Source organism: Paramisgurnus dabryanus, chromosome 19 (genome assembly GCF_030506205.2).
Source record: "Paramisgurnus dabryanus chromosome 19, PD_genome_1.1, whole genome shotgun sequence".
NCBI classification, from domain to species: Eukaryota; Metazoa; Chordata; class Actinopteri; order Cypriniformes; family Cobitidae; genus Paramisgurnus; species Paramisgurnus dabryanus.
The window spans coordinates 23973567-23990601 of NC_133355.1; the positions used below are offsets into that span (position 1 = coordinate 23973567).

At 35.7% G+C, this 17035-nt stretch overlaps 2 protein-coding genes across 5 annotated transcripts; one reads left to right on the forward strand and one right to left on the reverse strand.

Moving 5' to 3' along the window:
* Positions 1-4516: 4516 nt before the first annotated feature.
* On the forward strand, positions 4517-7171 carry tac1 (tachykinin precursor 1). Of its 2 annotated transcripts, none has more exons than XM_065294503.1 (5): positions 4517-5002; positions 5657-5759; positions 5901-5924; positions 6178-6275; positions 6651-7171. In XM_065294503.1, the coding sequence occupies exons 1-4, from the start codon at positions 4889-4891 to the stop codon at positions 6273-6275; spliced, it is 339 nt and encodes a 112-aa protein (XP_065150575.1). In that variant the 5' UTR covers positions 4517-4888; the 3' UTR covers positions 6651-7171. The 2 variants fall into 2 exon arrangements, with proteins under 2 accessions (XP_065150575.1, XP_065150574.1); XM_065294502.1 differs by having other exon boundaries at positions 4522-5002; positions 6178-6234.
* Positions 7172-7403: 232 nt separating this feature from the next.
* asns (asparagine synthetase) lies at positions 7404-16451 on the reverse strand. Of its 3 annotated transcripts, none has more exons than XM_065293954.1 (12): positions 16339-16451; positions 15308-15563; positions 14212-14449; positions 13934-14119; positions 13726-13827; positions 13517-13644; positions 13303-13429; positions 12087-12193; positions 10352-10452; positions 10196-10277; positions 9902-10057; positions 7404-9818 (listed from the first exon to the last, which is right to left on the reverse strand). In XM_065293954.1, the coding sequence occupies exons 2-12, from the start codon at positions 15554-15556 to the stop codon at positions 9609-9611; spliced, it is 1686 nt and encodes a 561-aa protein (XP_065150026.1). In that variant the 5' UTR covers positions 15557-15563; positions 16339-16451; the 3' UTR covers positions 7404-9608. The 3 variants fall into 3 exon arrangements, with proteins under 3 accessions (XP_065150026.1, XP_065150008.1, XP_065150017.1); XM_065293936.1 differs by having other exon boundaries at positions 13726-13845; XM_065293945.1 differs by having other exon boundaries at positions 13726-13845; positions 15308-15560; positions 16339-16435.
* Positions 16452-17035: the final 584 nt, after the last annotated feature.

Below are 17035 nucleotides of genomic sequence, written 5' to 3' on the forward strand. Positions count from 1 at the left end.
TTTCATTTATACAGTAAAAAATTGTCAATAAAGGGTCCCAAGCTGTCACTGGGGCCGTTCCCTTCAAAAGGTCCTAATATGAACTATTTAGGTACAGATATTTTGTACCATACGTACCTTAAAGGTACTAATGCTGTATGTACCTGCGATGTGTACTTGTACTTAAGCATATGTAAATTAATTACAATGTAGTTAAACGGTATGTTATTGTGGCTTTGTTTTTTTAAATGAACGAACAAAAAACGAACTAATGAATGAATAGTCCACCTATACACAAGCTCTTGTCATTTGCTTGTAAAAGCACTGAGGAAGGTGCTGATGTTGACAGTGCTTAACATTAAACTGCTTTCAAAACATGCTGCGCATTATGAGACCTTTTAAAGTGTTCTTTTTACTGTATGACAATAGCAATATAACAGAACACAAGACCTAATAATCGATGCCAAACTCTGTAAGCTCACAAATAAAAGCATACGACCTTTCCACACGCCCACTTTCCACACGCTCCATTATAACCAATAACGTGGACACCTGCAATAACGCAAGCTGGACAAACAGATGATCCACAGCGCCCATGCTTTACTATTGTCATAACAATTAAAAATGTATGATGTGGGGCTTGTCAAATATTATACAGTTATATTATTTTGGTCTATAACTTTTGCAATAAACTTATTTTATGGGCTTCACTTGTCAGGGTGCTCAGTGTACTGAACTGTACAAAACATATAAAGTGCAGAATTGTTTGGGTTTGTTTCATTTTCAGTGTCAAATACATTCAAAATACCGTATAATAATTATGCCTGGTTAATATTCATAAGATGATTCAACAGATCTGTCTTTATTTCAGAAAGAAAGTAACATTTGTGAATATAAAGCACTTCATTTACTGACTAATAACATTTTCTTTGCTATTAAAGTGAATTTACTTCATTTACTTTTATGTTAAAGCATAACAGACACACTTACAGAGTTATGCATCTGAACTCTTCAATTTCTTTCTTACATTTTCATCGCCTTGAACTTTTTTTTCACTACAAAGGATCTTTCTGCAACAAGGGTTATGTGGTTGTTAAAGCATAACACAAACTGTTTAGTAACCTTTCTTTAACCCATTTTTAAGAGTGAAGGGTCTCTCTCTTCCTGTTTTCCTCTGACACTCAGGCAGCAACAAATCGAGGTCATTTGTCAACTAAAGCTGGGTGATGACTTAGAATGCATTTCCAAAAAATCACCTGCACTATGTGGATTTGAGTGGATTTTGCCCTTTTGTATTTTAAATAGGTTTTTCATGATGACTGTACAGGTACATTCACAATGTTAAAATGACACATGAGAGTAGTCATGTAGGAAAATAAACAAGGCTGCTCTCATTCAAAACAACTTAAACAGAGTAATTTAACCTGCAATCTTCTGAAACATATTTTGTAAGCAGGCATAAAAGTAAAATTGAGTCTATGACTAAAACAACCTGCCAATTGTTTAAAGAAAATAGGCCATACTTATTCTCTTTGGGTAAGGGGAACACTGACCGTATTATTATTTTCCCTTTGAACATATCTTTTTATGAAAGAGAAAGAGAAAATTGTATTGTGGGGGTCAAACCACGAAGCTCTGTGTTCTCGAAAATAGAAGAAAATTGAGACAAATGGCAGTTCGGCAATTTTAGAAATAATAAACACGCATCACGTTTCTCCGTCTCTCTTCATCCTCTCCATGTAAGTAATGGAGTGTCATGTTTCTGAATAGACAATTTCGGGATAAAACGAAGAGTTTGTGATAAAGAGCCTCTTCAACCTACACTCATTTTAACTTCTCATAATGTATGATCTGTGTGCAACATCTCTGCTGTACGCTAAAAGAGATGTCAGAAAATAGGTTCATATCCATGACAGCTCAATCTCAAGTGATTTTTAAATATTTGCAGTCTTTAAAATCAGTGAAATATCAGACAGTCAAAGGCTACAAGTCTTCATCATACGCTTCATTCAGTCCTCCACCATGTTGAATCCAAAACGAGGCTGTGATGGGTGAACGTCCATAGCGTGCACTTTAAACTTATTGTTTTGTAACGGGATGCTATTCATTCAGCCATCAAAAGACAGAAAATGCTAAAATTTTCCAATTTCTTTCCACAGGACAACGAACATCAGAAATCATGGATTGTTTAAATGAGAAGGGACATATGACTTAATTTTGAGATAAGGGCAGCACAATGTGTACATACAATCTGTTGGCTAATCATTAATTTCTAATGTTGTGTGCATGTTTACTTTTCTTTAAAACCCTAATATTATAGTACCATAACTAAGTACATAACTTCAATTCATACAGATTACAAAAACGCAAGGCATGAATACGTTAAAAACTTTCTTTGGTAAGTTTTTAAGCAAATTGATTAGAATCAACAAAAGCAGGATTCATTTCCAACTAATTACACTGTAAAAAAATTCCGTAGAAATCGCAGCTGGGTTGCCGGTAATTTACCGTAGATTTACATTTATGTTATTTACTGGCAAGAGTTTGTTCAAAGTTAAATGAACATTAAACATTTACAAGTCTTTGTCTTTACAGAGTAAAACTAAAAAAACAGCATCAAGCAAAACATTCTGGGAAACAAAATCTGAAGCAAAAAACAGAAAAAGGTTGATGATGATTTCTGGTTCCCAGAATGCTTTGCATTAAGCTGTAATTGTATAGTTTTATTCTGTAAAGATAAAGACTTGTTAATATTTAAAATTTATTTAACTTTGAAAAAACTCTTGCCAGTAAATAACATAAATGTAAATCTACGGTAAATTACCGGCAACCCAGCTGCAATAACATTGTAAATTCTACGGATTTTTTTTACAGTGTAACATTTGGACACAACTTTGATGGTTCACATGAGGTTTTACCTCTAACAATACTTGAACAAAAAACTATCACGTAAACAGTTTGAAATCAAGTCAATCACACGTTATTAAGTCAATGTTCATGTCTTGAAAAAACATAACAGAGGAAATACATGGGACATACTCATATGATCAATACAAACTGGAGATGTATACTTAGTTGTAGTCATAAAATATTATACTGCTGGACTATATTGGTGTTTTAAAGAAAAGTAAACATGCTTATATCCAAAACAGATATTATGTACACAATCTCAAATTAGGTCATATGTCCCTTCTAATTTTAACAATCCCCATTTTCTGAGTTCGTTTGTCCTGTGAAAATGTGTAAAATGATGTATTTTCTGTGTTTTGATGACTGAATGAGCATTATCCTGATACAAAACAGTAGGTTGAAAGCGCACGCTCTGGACGTCCATCCCTTACAACCTCGGTTTGAAATCAACATGGCGGCGGACTGAATGAGGCTATTAAAAAAAACTGCAAATTTAAAACCTATTGTCTTGGTTGCTCTGTTTGTGTTGGACAGTCTCAGTGAGAAATAACATTTGCATATGATATTAACACATGATTAAATAAAGAGACATCATTGTCGCTAATAAAGGCACTTGAGCTATGAAGTGTTATTTGGACATCTTTGTGCTGCAACAAGAGTCCTTTCTCATGGAAATCAGTTCTGTTCGCACTTCCTCCGTGGGTCATCCACCTCCGAGCCTCCTCTCCCTGCTTCTCATCCAAAACACACATTTAACCCTGTGCATATGACTACAGTCTCTTCAGAGATTCAGTGGGGTAAAAATGACACATCTGATAAACAATACTTATCTGAATAACCTATAATGTAAGTAGGCCTATATCCCAGAGCTTTGTATTTTTATTCTTTAAACAACCATTCTTAACGATGCTATTTATCCAAGAATGGTTCTTTACCTTTTTGAATTTGGCAGAAACTTTGGTTCAAATAACTTTAAATATGATTACTAAGAATCTAACCCATTACCGTAAAAAAGCAATGCTGTAGCTACATTATTGTACATTATTATAGCTAAGATAAAAAATAACCTTTTTTGTATTAAATGAACAATGTCATGTTATGTTATGTATAACATTTACATTGATGTATTTGGCAGACTCTTTTATCCTACCCAAAAGCAACTTACAGTGCATTCAATCTATACATTTACATGTGTATGGGGATCAAATCCTTAACCTTGCACTGCCAGTTGAGTTTCAGAATACAAAAAGTTGTTTAAATTAATCTAAAACACTCAGGTTATTTTACTCAAATGAATGAATCATGTTTCCATATTAAACTCAACCATGGGTTGAAACCCAACGTCTTTAGAATGAGTCTGACATGTCTATTTTATTTTATCGCATGCTTGTACACGAAATGTGATGCGTTTTGTAAGTCTAGGGAGAGTTTTTAGATTTTGGGAACACACAAAAAATATTCTGTTGCATTTTTATGTTATAAGCCCTGAAGTTCCCGTCCTTTGACGCAAAAGTAGTCATCTGCATTCATGAGTTTGCTCAAAAAGAGCTAACTTCGTAATACTTGCGTCGTATTAGTCGATTACAACGTCACCAGTGTCTGCAGTCTACATACAGCACAGATCGTCAGAGGTCCAGAAAATGACATTTCAACTCCAGACACGCTGTAGCAATGCCAGCACAATATTAAAGCGCAGTATTAGTCACTGTGGGTTCTTAAGGCAATCTTACTAATAAAAAATAAGTTTTATTGATTTTAAACGTCGGAAGGAAGCTGTCACCTCCCTGTTGCTTTGCTATAAAGCCGTGCGCTCCACTCTTTGGGTTTGACACGGAGACGCGCAGCGGAAGCGCGCATTGAAGAACTGTATTATATGTGGAGGATAGTGTTCACATACACACACAGCTGAGACAGAACACACACACATACGATTTTAAACCAGATTTATTCGACGTTATATTTTCAAGTGCTTTGGGGAAAGGAAGTTACTGGTTGCAACATGAAATTTTTCCTACCGGTTGTAGTTGTTTTTCTTGTTTTGTGCCAAGTTTTTGGTGAGGAATTTGGTCCGAAAGAAGACCACGATTATTGGACAAGCAGCAATCAAATTCAGGTGAGATCTGAATATTGTCTTTCAGAACAAATGTAACTTATTTTAACAAAGATCATTTGAACATTTGAATTGCAATATAATCTTACTTATTTAACTATGGTTAATGTTATATTTATGCTACTTTTGTCATTGTAACGAAGCTTGATATAGAGTTTAGAGCAGAAACTTTATTGGTGTATATAAAATTATAAACGTAATTGCGTGGAGCCGCTAAATGTTGTATTTGGTATGGTTGTTTTAATTATTCATATTATAAGTAAAAAATAAACTGCAGTAATATGCAATATGATGTTACAAGTTAAGTGTACTAAATGTGTTAAACAGACCACACAGACTAGTTAGGATAAATAAAAGCATGAAGTGGTCGCTGTCCAGTGCTGAATCAGTACACGATCCTGTTGCTTCTTTTGAATGGAGCTCACGTTTCTCATTTGACATTGCGTGTTGGAAAACAGCCAGACGGCTCTTTTTCATCATAGATTAACGCATTTGTGTTTGTTTTATATATAAGTCCTGTTGTCTCTTGCAACTGTGATTTTTTGAAGAAGTGTAAACTGGTGGTTTAATAACTATTAGAGAAAGTTGTATTTATCTTATGCAGTGAGTGATTATCCTGGAAGTCTAATGCTTCACTAATCGAATCATGTGTTGCAGGATGAGTGGCTTCAGACGGATCCATTCAGAGAGATCCTTAGACGCATGACAAGGAAACCCAGACCACATCAGTTCATCGGTCTGATGGGGAAACGGTCTGCTGGTAAGAGCACCATTCCAGTTTCATTGTCTTGCATGATGTGAAATATAAGATGTGTTTTTGATATTGGATTACAGAATGCAACAAGATAAAGCATATGATTATGATTAATAACACATCTCTTGCACCCTTCCACCCCCACAGCCAATGCACAGATTACAAGAAAAAGTAAGTTGTAGCAGCTATAACAGTTTTTTTAAGACTTGGAAATGCAATTTTACAAACATTTGCAATAATATAGCTTTCAAGTACTTTAGAGTTTTATGCATATGTGATGCAGTGTATGTGCTGCAGTGAAAGATATAATTAACAGATACAATTTTTTTTCCCTATGGATAGATAAATAGTAGATAAAATAGTTGACCTGCATAGCACATGTGAAATGTTTCAAAATTAATTTTTGTTCTGAATTATATTTCAGGGCATAAAATAAACTCTTTTGTTGGGCTGATGGGTAAAAGAAGCCAAGAGGAACCAGGTGAGAGCTCCACAACCTTTCCTATAGGTTTAGGATCATAGGTGAATTTCTTAATTATTGACTGAAATAACAGTACTTTAAAATTATATCATGACAGCCCTAATTTTTTAACATTTCTACACTCTTAAAAATAAAGGTGCTTAAAAGGTTCTTCACAGCGATGCCATAGAAGAACCTTTTTTGGTTCCTAAAAGAACCATTTAGTCAAAGAACCATTTCTTTCTTTTGAAGAACCATTTTATTGCCATAAAGAACCTTTTGTGAATCAGAAAGGTTCTTTAGATGTTAAAGGTGCTTTAAAGAACCAAAAGCATCTTTTCTGGCATCGTGAAGCACCTTTATTTTTAAGAGTGTAGCAGGTTTCACGGCTTGTGCTGTAAATGTGACAATCTCTAAAGCTGACCTTTTCTCTCCAGACTCGTATGAATGGGGAACAGTACAGATCTACGACAAAAGGCGTTAACAGCTCAAATGGATCACCGTCACATCTGCTTCCGAAAGGACCATTTCATTCTGTGATTCTCATTTCCCCTTTTTTCAGGTCGGAATTCCAATAAAGAATAATAATTTCACATTGTGGTGATATGGCAGAGCCGCACCTGTGCCGGTTTATTTACGGATCAAACATCTTTAATTTACTGTGATCAAATGTGTTCATGTCAACAGTTTCCAGGTGTGGTGGAGCATTAAAGCAAAGCTGTGTTCTCTCAAAAGTTTACCCAGAGATTTGAATCAACAATGTCACGACATAGTGCCTCATAGTGTTTGCACCATGACTGATGATGTGCTACAAATACCGATGTACTACACATACTAACAGTCTGGGTGTGTTCTGATCCTCATAGACTGTGCATGTTTTGTCACTGCAGTGAGTAAGGGTTTTGGTATCTTGATATCTCTGTGTGATTGTAGCTTGATATTAAAACTATTTTCTTTATTGGTGGAACTTTTAATTCCTTGTTGCATCGTTGATGGTTTCATTGGCAAGCTACTGTAGTGCACCCACTCCCCCTGGTGGCCATGCATAATACACACACACACACACACACACACACACACACACACACACACACACACACACACACACACACACACACACATATCTATCATTTGAAATATTTGCAATTCTAAGCTAAAGATTATTCAAATGAATCTTAAACACACAGCTCTGGGTGATGGAAAAAGCTTTATCAGTCTTTAACAGTATTTCAATATCCAGTGCAATAAAGGCATTAGTGGTTTCTTTTAACATTGAATTGGAACTGAAATGTTACATTGGTTTAACATTCTTTGTTTTATTAGATACAGTGTTGGCCAGTGTTCGAATGACTATCAAACAGCATACAAACAAACATTATCACCACATGTTATTTCTGAGCACCTTCTACTTAAATAATCAATGCAATTGTATTATATGAAGATTTTAAGGCAAAATGATCATTCTGTTTTTTACAAGTGCCAGTCATTCAGACTGCCTTGGTATCGTGTATGGCACTTTTTAAGAAATTATTACAGTAGTTTAAACTAATAATTACACCTATTAAATGGACAGACAGTTCTCCACTAAAGAAATTTGGTCTGTTTAAGTGTAATAGGTAATCGATTATAAACCCAATCTCTCAGTAACCAGTCCAGATCTTAAAAAAAACAAATACTTAAGTATGGTTTGTAAATGCTTAATAAAGACTTTTTAAAGTTAAGCTGCGTGCACACCGCCAGCGACTACCAACAGCGTAATGACGCAATTTTGTTAATTTTAATGGAAGCTTGGCAACTTCAGAGCAAAGTGACCATTGGTGACCGGAACAGCCAAGTTTAACTTTATGCAAATGATGAATGATTTTAAGGAGCGACTGCCAATGGGAGCAAAGCAGTGGAGTTCAGGTCATCCTTCTCTCGTCAGTCCTGCAGTGGACGATACTTCTTTGTACTTATTAGAAACGCCTCATTGAAAAAGACTGGTGACACACAGCGAGAAAGTCACTGGTGGTCTGAACAAGGATTTAATGGAAGCTTGGCGACTTCTGGCAACACGATCAACAGTGACCATTGGTGACAGGAAGTGGGTGTGTCCAGCTACGCGACAAAGCTGAGAACAGTTTAACTTTATGCAAATGACGAGTGACGTTCAAGAAAAACTACCAATTAGAGTAAAGCAGTGGAGTTCATATCATCTGTCTTTCGTCATGTACTGAGAGGACGGTTACTCATGGGCATCAAACCCACTTTTTAAGACCAATGATATTGGACCAGCTCACTTTTTCTCTAATTTAGCGCATATGTCATAGTGCCATCAGTGAAATCCATTCTACTGGAGGAACACCTTAACTCTTTCCAGCCAGCACCAGCATAGCATTTTGTATGATTTTTACAAAAGTAAAATATATATATATATATAAACATACAATATATTTAATGAAAGAACAGACCCTCTGCTTTCAACAAAAAAAAAATAATAATAATCCTACCTTCTACCATTTGTTCTCTTTTTATCACCTTTTAAATATGGGTCGGTTTCTTAAAAAAACAAAATTTGAGATAATAAAAGCTGAGATAATTCAATTTTTGTGAAGGACTTCACTTTTGATAGAGATCAGATTCAGAGTGCGCCTCAAAACATACAGGGAGTTCTTACTGTTTGACCTAAAGGGTTGCTTCTGGGTTTTATAAGTTGGGTAAGAGTGCCACCTGGTGGATAACAGCGAAAATACGGATTGCCGTAAAAACTTGTCATTGGCAGGGAAGCGTTTTCTCTTAATTGACGAGTTAATTTGTCAATGGCAGGAAAAGAGTTAATAAATTAAACTCCATGTCGTGTTTTCACTACTTTCACCTGCTGCAATTCCGCCACTAATAATGCAATAAAAGGAAACAGAACACAAGAAATTGGCATCTACTTTAGTACCCACCTAATTTTTTTGTTTCCAATGCCCATGCGGTTACATTTGTTTATTTTTGTTATGAGGACAACCAGAATTAGGAACGCCTCCAAATGATCATTGTTGGGCATCACACAATGACAAAATCGCTGGCAGTGTATACACAGCATTAGTCGACAGGAATTTAAGTGGACGGGGTTACCAGTTTTATCTTCCCTATTCTTGAGAACTTTTAATTTGTGAAAAACTGACTCATATTTTTTTTTCTTTTTAGCAAAGAAAATTATCACCTAAAACTCAAGTGAATTTTACAGACAAAGTTGAAACACTAAAACATAGCACAATAATGTAACACTAGCAGCAGCTTATCACCAATTTACATTATGTTAACAGCCATCTTTAAGTTTATCTAGAAAACATTAAAGACGAATGTATACAGTATGTGCGGTGTTACAGTGAACATGATGTTTAGCTGAGCTCTGCCGGTCGGTTAGATTACTGGTCTTTATCTGGCTTGTATATGGACAGCGTTCTGGCCGAGGGATCCGTGGCATCGATCCATTGTGGCATCCAGTAATGCGGTGTCCACTCGCAGCGGCTGGGGTAACTCTTATCAAATATCTGCCGTATGTAAAAGCCCTCTTTGGTTGTTGGGGGGTTTATAGGAAACAGTTTAGCAGCCGTTTCTAACTGAGAATCGCTCACCTGATGAAGACAGGAATGAAATAATAAAGATATAAAATAGAAGATAAAACGATTTTTAGTTTGTGGGAAAGCATGTGTAGTACCTCAGACTCAATGTGCTCTTGCAGGCTCGTGTACCAGGATTTCTTTATGGAGGTAATGCCATCACTGAAGGCCTCTTTTCTCCTCCAGAGGATCTCATGTGGGAGCAGGTTCATGTCTCTGAACGCGTCCCTCAGCAGGTACTTCTCAACTCCATCCTGATCCGATTAAACAAATTAAACAGGACACTTACATATTTTAAGCTATTAAGCATCTGATGTGGAGGTATCACATGCAGTTAAGACTGATGTGAATAAGAAAGAATTATGGGAGTGTAAGGTTTGAGGAAAGCCCACCTTTGGTCCTCTCATCTCTTCAGGTAGTGAGAGGTAATATGCAGTGAACCTGTGGTCCAGGAAAGGCGCTCTTAACTCCAGTCTGGAGAGAAAGAAGATTCAGTATCACAGATGAACAGATATGTGGAGCTGAAGGCAAATGTGTGGCTATCTCACCCATGTGCTGCCGTGGTTCTGTCGGCTCTCAGTACGTCAAACAGATACAGCTCTTTCAGCAGACGCACACTCTCCTCACAAGCGGCTTTAGGTGATGGAGCCTGCGTCAAATATAGGGTAAATCATATTCATTTGAGCTTTAAAAGGACACGGAATGAATGAATTACTTTTTTTGGTCATTGCACAGCATTGCAATTCAAATGCATTTCCTTTTGGTAAAAATTACACACTTTAATAGGATACAAAAAAGTAACACACAACAACAAGCTTGAAATAGCGGCAAGAACAGATAAATAACTAAGCAGTGTATTGCACACATACGTTATTATAGCATAAAAGAATCCTATATGTATTAATGTATACAGTTTAGTTCAGTATTTATTTTTATTATTAATTATTTATTATATAATAATTAATACACTGAAAAAAAAATATTCATTGAATTTAATCAATTTTTTTAGGTAAGTGGTTGCAATCAATTTATTTAAGCTACATTTAAACAAAAGTTTTATATTTCATTTTACTTTACTAATCTTTTTTGTTTAAATGTAGCTTAAATTGATTGCAACCACTTACCTAAAAAATTTATTAAATTCAATGATTTATTTTTTTCAGTGTTGTTAACTCGTCAATTAAGAGAAAACCCTTCCCTGCCAATGATGAGTTTTTCCGGCAATCCATATTTTCGCTATTATCTACCAGGTGGCGCTCTTACCCAACTTGTTAAACCTAAAAGTATAAGGGCAAACAGTTCAAACTCTGTGTATGATTTGATCATCGCTCTGAATCTGATCTCTAACAAAAGTTCTTCACAAAAATACAATTATCTCAGCTTTTTGCTCAAAATTTTGTATTTTTAAAGAAACCTACCCATATCTGAGAGATGATAAAAAGAGAACAAATGAATGTACGATGAAACTTTTTAGTTTGAAAGCAGCTGTTCCTTCATCTGATATATTGTATGTTTATATATTGAAAGAAAAGCATTTTCTGGAAGGCATTTAACTCAAATCAATCAAAATAACTTAAAATCATTTTAAAAAATGCTGGCGCTATGTTATGTTGACAACTTAAAAAAAAAAAAGACGCTGTGGGGTAAGAGTTCAAATATAATATTATTTAGAGGTTTAATAAACCTTTAATAAATGGACATTGAACCAATAATATTTGACCATTATAAAGTATCTAATTACTTGAATTTTTAACAGCATGTCTTTTGTTTTATTATTTTGAAATCAAACATTTGTTTTGTAAAATGTATTTTTTAAAACGTCTGCATGAGCTTTCTTTCTTAAACCTTTTAATAAATGGTGTCCACTACATTGGGCAGATAAAAAAGCTACTGTAATATAAGGGCTGGGCATAGATTAATCTAGATTAATCTCACACAAAATAAAAGTATTTTTTGCATAATATATGAGTTTGTGATGTGTGAATATTATGTATATTTAAACACACACACATACATATGTTTTATTTAAATATCGTTTTTATTTATATAGAATATATAAAAATATAAATAAATATATATACACATGTAAATGTTTCTTAAATACATACATGAATGTGTGTGTATTTATATATACATAATAATTGCACACAGCAAAACTCATATGTTATGCAAAAAATCTAGATTAATCTATCCCCAGCTCTATGTACTATACATCATATATTATTTCTAAGTATTGAATTATCAGATGAATCATGGCTAAAATGAAAATACAATGACACAAACCTTATGAAAGTAGATGTATCCTTGTGTCAATTCATCCGAACCTTCACCCGAAAAAATCACAACGCTGTCTGTCTTCTCACGAATGTACTTTGATATCAGGTACATACCTGCACACAAAGACAAAACTGATCTGTTTTTGAATGTTCTTGTTCTTGCTACGCGCTGCTGCCATCTACAGGCCATGATGACTTTTAACACTAAAGGGATATAATTCAGCCAAAAAGGAAAATTCTGTCATCATTTCCTCACTCCCATGTTTTTACAAACCTGTATTAAGTTCTTTGTTCTGCTGAACACAAATGAAGATATTTCGAGCAATGTTTGTAACCAAACTGTTTTTGAGCACTATTGACTTTCATAATAATATTTTTCCTACTATGGAAGTCAAAGGTGCTTCTGTTTCCTGCTTGATTACAAATATCTTCCTTTGTATTCAGCAAAGAAATTCACATAGGTTTGTAACAACATAAGGCTAAGTAAATGATGACAGTATTTTAATTTGTGGCTGAACTATCCCTTTAAGACTTTACTAGTTCTTTTAGTACCATTTCTAATTAAATGTAAAAATCAAGTTTTTGTCATATGACTTTGGTAGACATTGTGTTATTTCCATAACCCATTTAGTTAAGCAAGCTGAAATTTGAGTAAGACCAAGAACAATAATAAACAGACTTGATTTGTCAGATAAAGTGCAATAACACACCAACATCATGTGGCAACGTACAGTGAGAAAGTGACTATTTAATGGGAGAGATTTTTGTTCAGCCCTATGGAGAACCTTTTGTGTTTCGGACAAACTTTCTAGACAGCATAATGCCATTTATAAAGTTAGCCAGACCACCATCATCCCTAATTCAATGCATTCACATCAATCCACACGGACAAATAAGCAGAATGGATTAATACTGAAGTAATTGAACCCACTTGTTTGGGTTCAGTAACTTTACAAATGTAATAGAAACTCAGTAATGAAATATCCAAACACATTTGGCTTACCTCTGTCTGTTAGCAGCATAAAAGGTTGTGGGTTTGATCCCAGGCAGCTTACATACTGTACAGTACAGCTACACTGTATAGCTAGTAAATGCAATGCAAGTCGCTTTGGATAAAAGTGTCTTTCATACATTTTATGTAAATTCTCCGTTTGTATTCCACCGAAGGGTAAATGTCTTGTGTAAAGATATGTGAGCAAACACACATTTAGGTGAACACTCACCAACAGAGGCACGCACAGTAGTGATGTCATAACTTTCCAAGTGAAAGATGACTTCCTCTAGTGCATGGATGCCCTCCTCAGGAGTGAAGCTCACCTCATGATGCTCACTGCCTATGTGAGCTGCCACCTGAGACCAAAATGTGTTAAAACCCAACTGATCCACTTACAGGTGTGTGTGCCATTACAAAAAGTGTGCTTAAATAATGTCACTTGCCTTGCGAGCAGCTATTATATCTGGGCTGTCTTCAGTGCCTATGGCAAACGTCTGAATGGGATACTGGAGCTGCTCTTCTTTGGCCAGTTTCACAAGAAATGCAGCAACCAGACTAGAATCGAGACCGCCTGGACAAATACAAATTGTGGACGGGTTGAATACAATCCCCTAAATCAAAACATATGAGCAAATACGCACAGGTAGAGTACCTGAAAGGAGGCAGCCGATCCTTCTGTGGGCCATCAATCGTTTCCTTACAGCATTTTCAAACAGGATCCTAATGTTGTTCTTGACGGTCTTCAATTCAAAGTCTGAAACAAATAACAAAACTACTTTGACAGAAAAATTAAGCTTCACCAAACTGTATATGTTTAAATAAAGATTTTTGGAGATCATGTGTCTGCATTCCACATCTACCTGTGCCAAGTTTTTCCACGCCACCATAGGTGGCATGTCTGGGTTCATCTGTGCAGTTGTGAAAACAATCCACCTGAACAGACTCCACTTTTCCTGTAAGCTTCAAGTCAAACACCTCAAAGTGTCCCGGTGGAAAGGGGGTGATCTTTGCCGGGGTGGACATGGAGTGTTTAACTTGTGTCAAACCTGTTTACATTCAAATGATATGATGCTGTTAAATAAGAGGTGTTGCACCTGGTGAGCTGATATTTTAAAGAGAATAACATTACTGATTGTACCTTTTCCCTCAGAGCAGACAGCTAGAAAGCCATCATCGGTAATCATCTTGAATAAAGGTCTTACACCGTAGGTATCTCTGCCCAGAAAGACTTTTCTGTTAGCAGTGTCCAGCAAGATGAAGGCAAATACGCCATCTAGCAGAGAGGCCATCTCCTTAATCCCGAACCGATCATACAGGTGCAGAAGGATCTCTCCATCAACTTTGGTCTGATACTCAAACTGAAAGTGCTCCTTTAGCTAAAGAGGAAAAAATCCATGAAGTACTACTACTGTTAAATCTGTTAATTAAAAACTTATGACTTCTAACTTACAAATCCATGAAAAAGCACATAAGGAACTGAAATATTAGTTATTATGAGTTATATTAGTGGGTGTAATAAAAGTAAAGGAAAACACCACCGTTTTTTAATATTTTACTATGTTCTTACCTCAACTTAGATAAATGAATACATACCTATCTTTTTTCAATGCGTGCCCTTAATCTTTGTACAACGCATTGTGAATGTGTTAGCATTTAGCCTAGCCCCATTCATTCCTTAGGATCCAAACAGGAATGAATTAAGAAGCCAGCAAACACTTCCATTTTGTCCCTATTTAAAGACTGTTACGTGAGTAGTTACAAGAGTAAGTATGGTGGCACAAAATAAAATGTGGTGATTTTTTAAGCGGATAAAAAATGAGAACTAGTTTGCAGCACTTCAACCTCGTCGCGCAGTAGCATCATCCCTCCTGACTACTTCCCCTCTCGCTCAAACTTCTGTCAATATTACTGCGCCCGAGGTCGAAGTGCTGCAAACTCGTGTAACTACTCATGTAACAGTCTTTAAATAGGGAAAACATGGAAGTGTTTAGTGGCTTCTAAATTCATCCCTGTTTGGATCCTAAGGAATGAATGGGGCTAGGCTAAATGCTAACACATTAATGACGCGATATACAGTGATTAAGTGCACGCATTGAAAAAAGAAAGGTATGTATTGATTCATCAAAGTTGAGGTAAAAAAATTGTAAAAGATTGAAAAACGTTGGTGTTTTCCTTTAACGAAACTTTAAAGAAACGTGGAAAAAATGGCTGCCAAACTTTGGGTGCTTGCTTACCCTGAGGTAGTTGTAGATCTCACCATTATAACACAACCAGAGGTAGGGAAACTTCTTGATACGAAGAGGCTGCATGCCGTACAGCTGGTCCACAATGGCCAGACGGTGAAAACCAAAGCAGCAGTTGGTGAAACCGTTGACATTCTCAAATCGGAAAGCATCTGGACCGCGATGAGCGATCTTCATGGCATTACAGCACTGAACCGCCAGGCAATCATCGCTGCCAAACAAAGCCCATATACCACACATCCTGCTGCTGGAGATGAATAAAAGAGAATATTACAAGTGAACAAAATTATTTATATGTGACCATGTCTATAAAAACCCACAATAATTCCACTGTATCCCAAAGACCACACAATAAAAGCGTGGTATTAGCATCTAATGCAACACTACACTACACAGTACTTAAAAAGTAAAGCAACACATTCCATCATAAATAAAAAAAGTGTCATGTTAATTTCACATGCACAAATGTGAACACAAATTTTATTGCCCATGATAAAAAAGTACATATGCATGCATTTTGCTCAAAGAGTGACAGACATAATGCAATACATTAGACAAATGTGTAATGTCTAATATGTGCTGTATTTTACCATAAATCACATCATCTGACACTGTGCAACCCGTCTGAGGGGTTCAGCAACTCAAATAGCCCTGAGTGAACTATTATCATTAAGTGTCTTTAGCCTTTAAATGCCAGTTTATTTAACCAGTTAAACTCGTCTTGTAAAACATCATGGACCTCTTAACAGGAAGTAACCTTACAGTTTAACTGATGTAACAGCAGCATGACAGAATTACATTTTCAAGCAATTCATTTATGACACTAATATATACAAGCTAATATATATATATATCGACTAAGGAAATACGGTATTTTGTGGTTCATCATGTGGAAAAGAAAGCACGCTATACTCTTAACATTACACTATTATGACTTCTAAACATAATCTGTGAATCATAATAAACGCAGTTCGTTTAAAAGATTTGTAATAAATCGAAAGGCATAACTTGTTTTACAGTACCTTAAAATTGACCTGGTCTGCTTCTTTTGCTAAGGTCTGGGTAAGGTTTGGCTGATGAAACGCATGTCCGCTGTTTCAAAGTGTTGTCATCGCTTACGAGACGTAGAAATAATAATGGGCGGAGTCAACAGCTTTCATGTATTCATGAAGTAAGGTCACGTGACTGTTAAGTGAAAACGAAGAGCGTGTACATAGTTTGACTTTTAATAATTTTTAGGATTACGATTTATTGATAAAAATTACATTTAGTTTATAAATTCTTTATTTATATCATTCGTATTATTTATATAGTTCTTCTATTATCTAACACCTAAGAAATGCACTAATTCAAAACAGACTATGTTCGTGTGCTTTAAAGGAGGCATTTCCCAAGACTTTTTTAAGATTTCAGTAAGTCTTTGGTGTCCCTAGAGTGCGTATGTGAAGTTTTAGCTCAAAATTTCATATAGATAATTTATTATACAGTAGTATGTTAAAATTGCCACTTTGTAGGTGTGAGCAAAAATGTGCCGTTTTGGGGTGTGTCCTTTAAAATGCAAATGAGCTGATCTCTGCACTAAATGGCAGTGTCGTGGTTGGATAGTGCAGATTAAGAGGCGGTGTTATCCCCTTCTGACATCACAGGGGGAGCCGAATTTCAATTACCTATTCAATTTCAACATGCTTGCAGAGAATGGTTTACCAAAACTAAGTTACT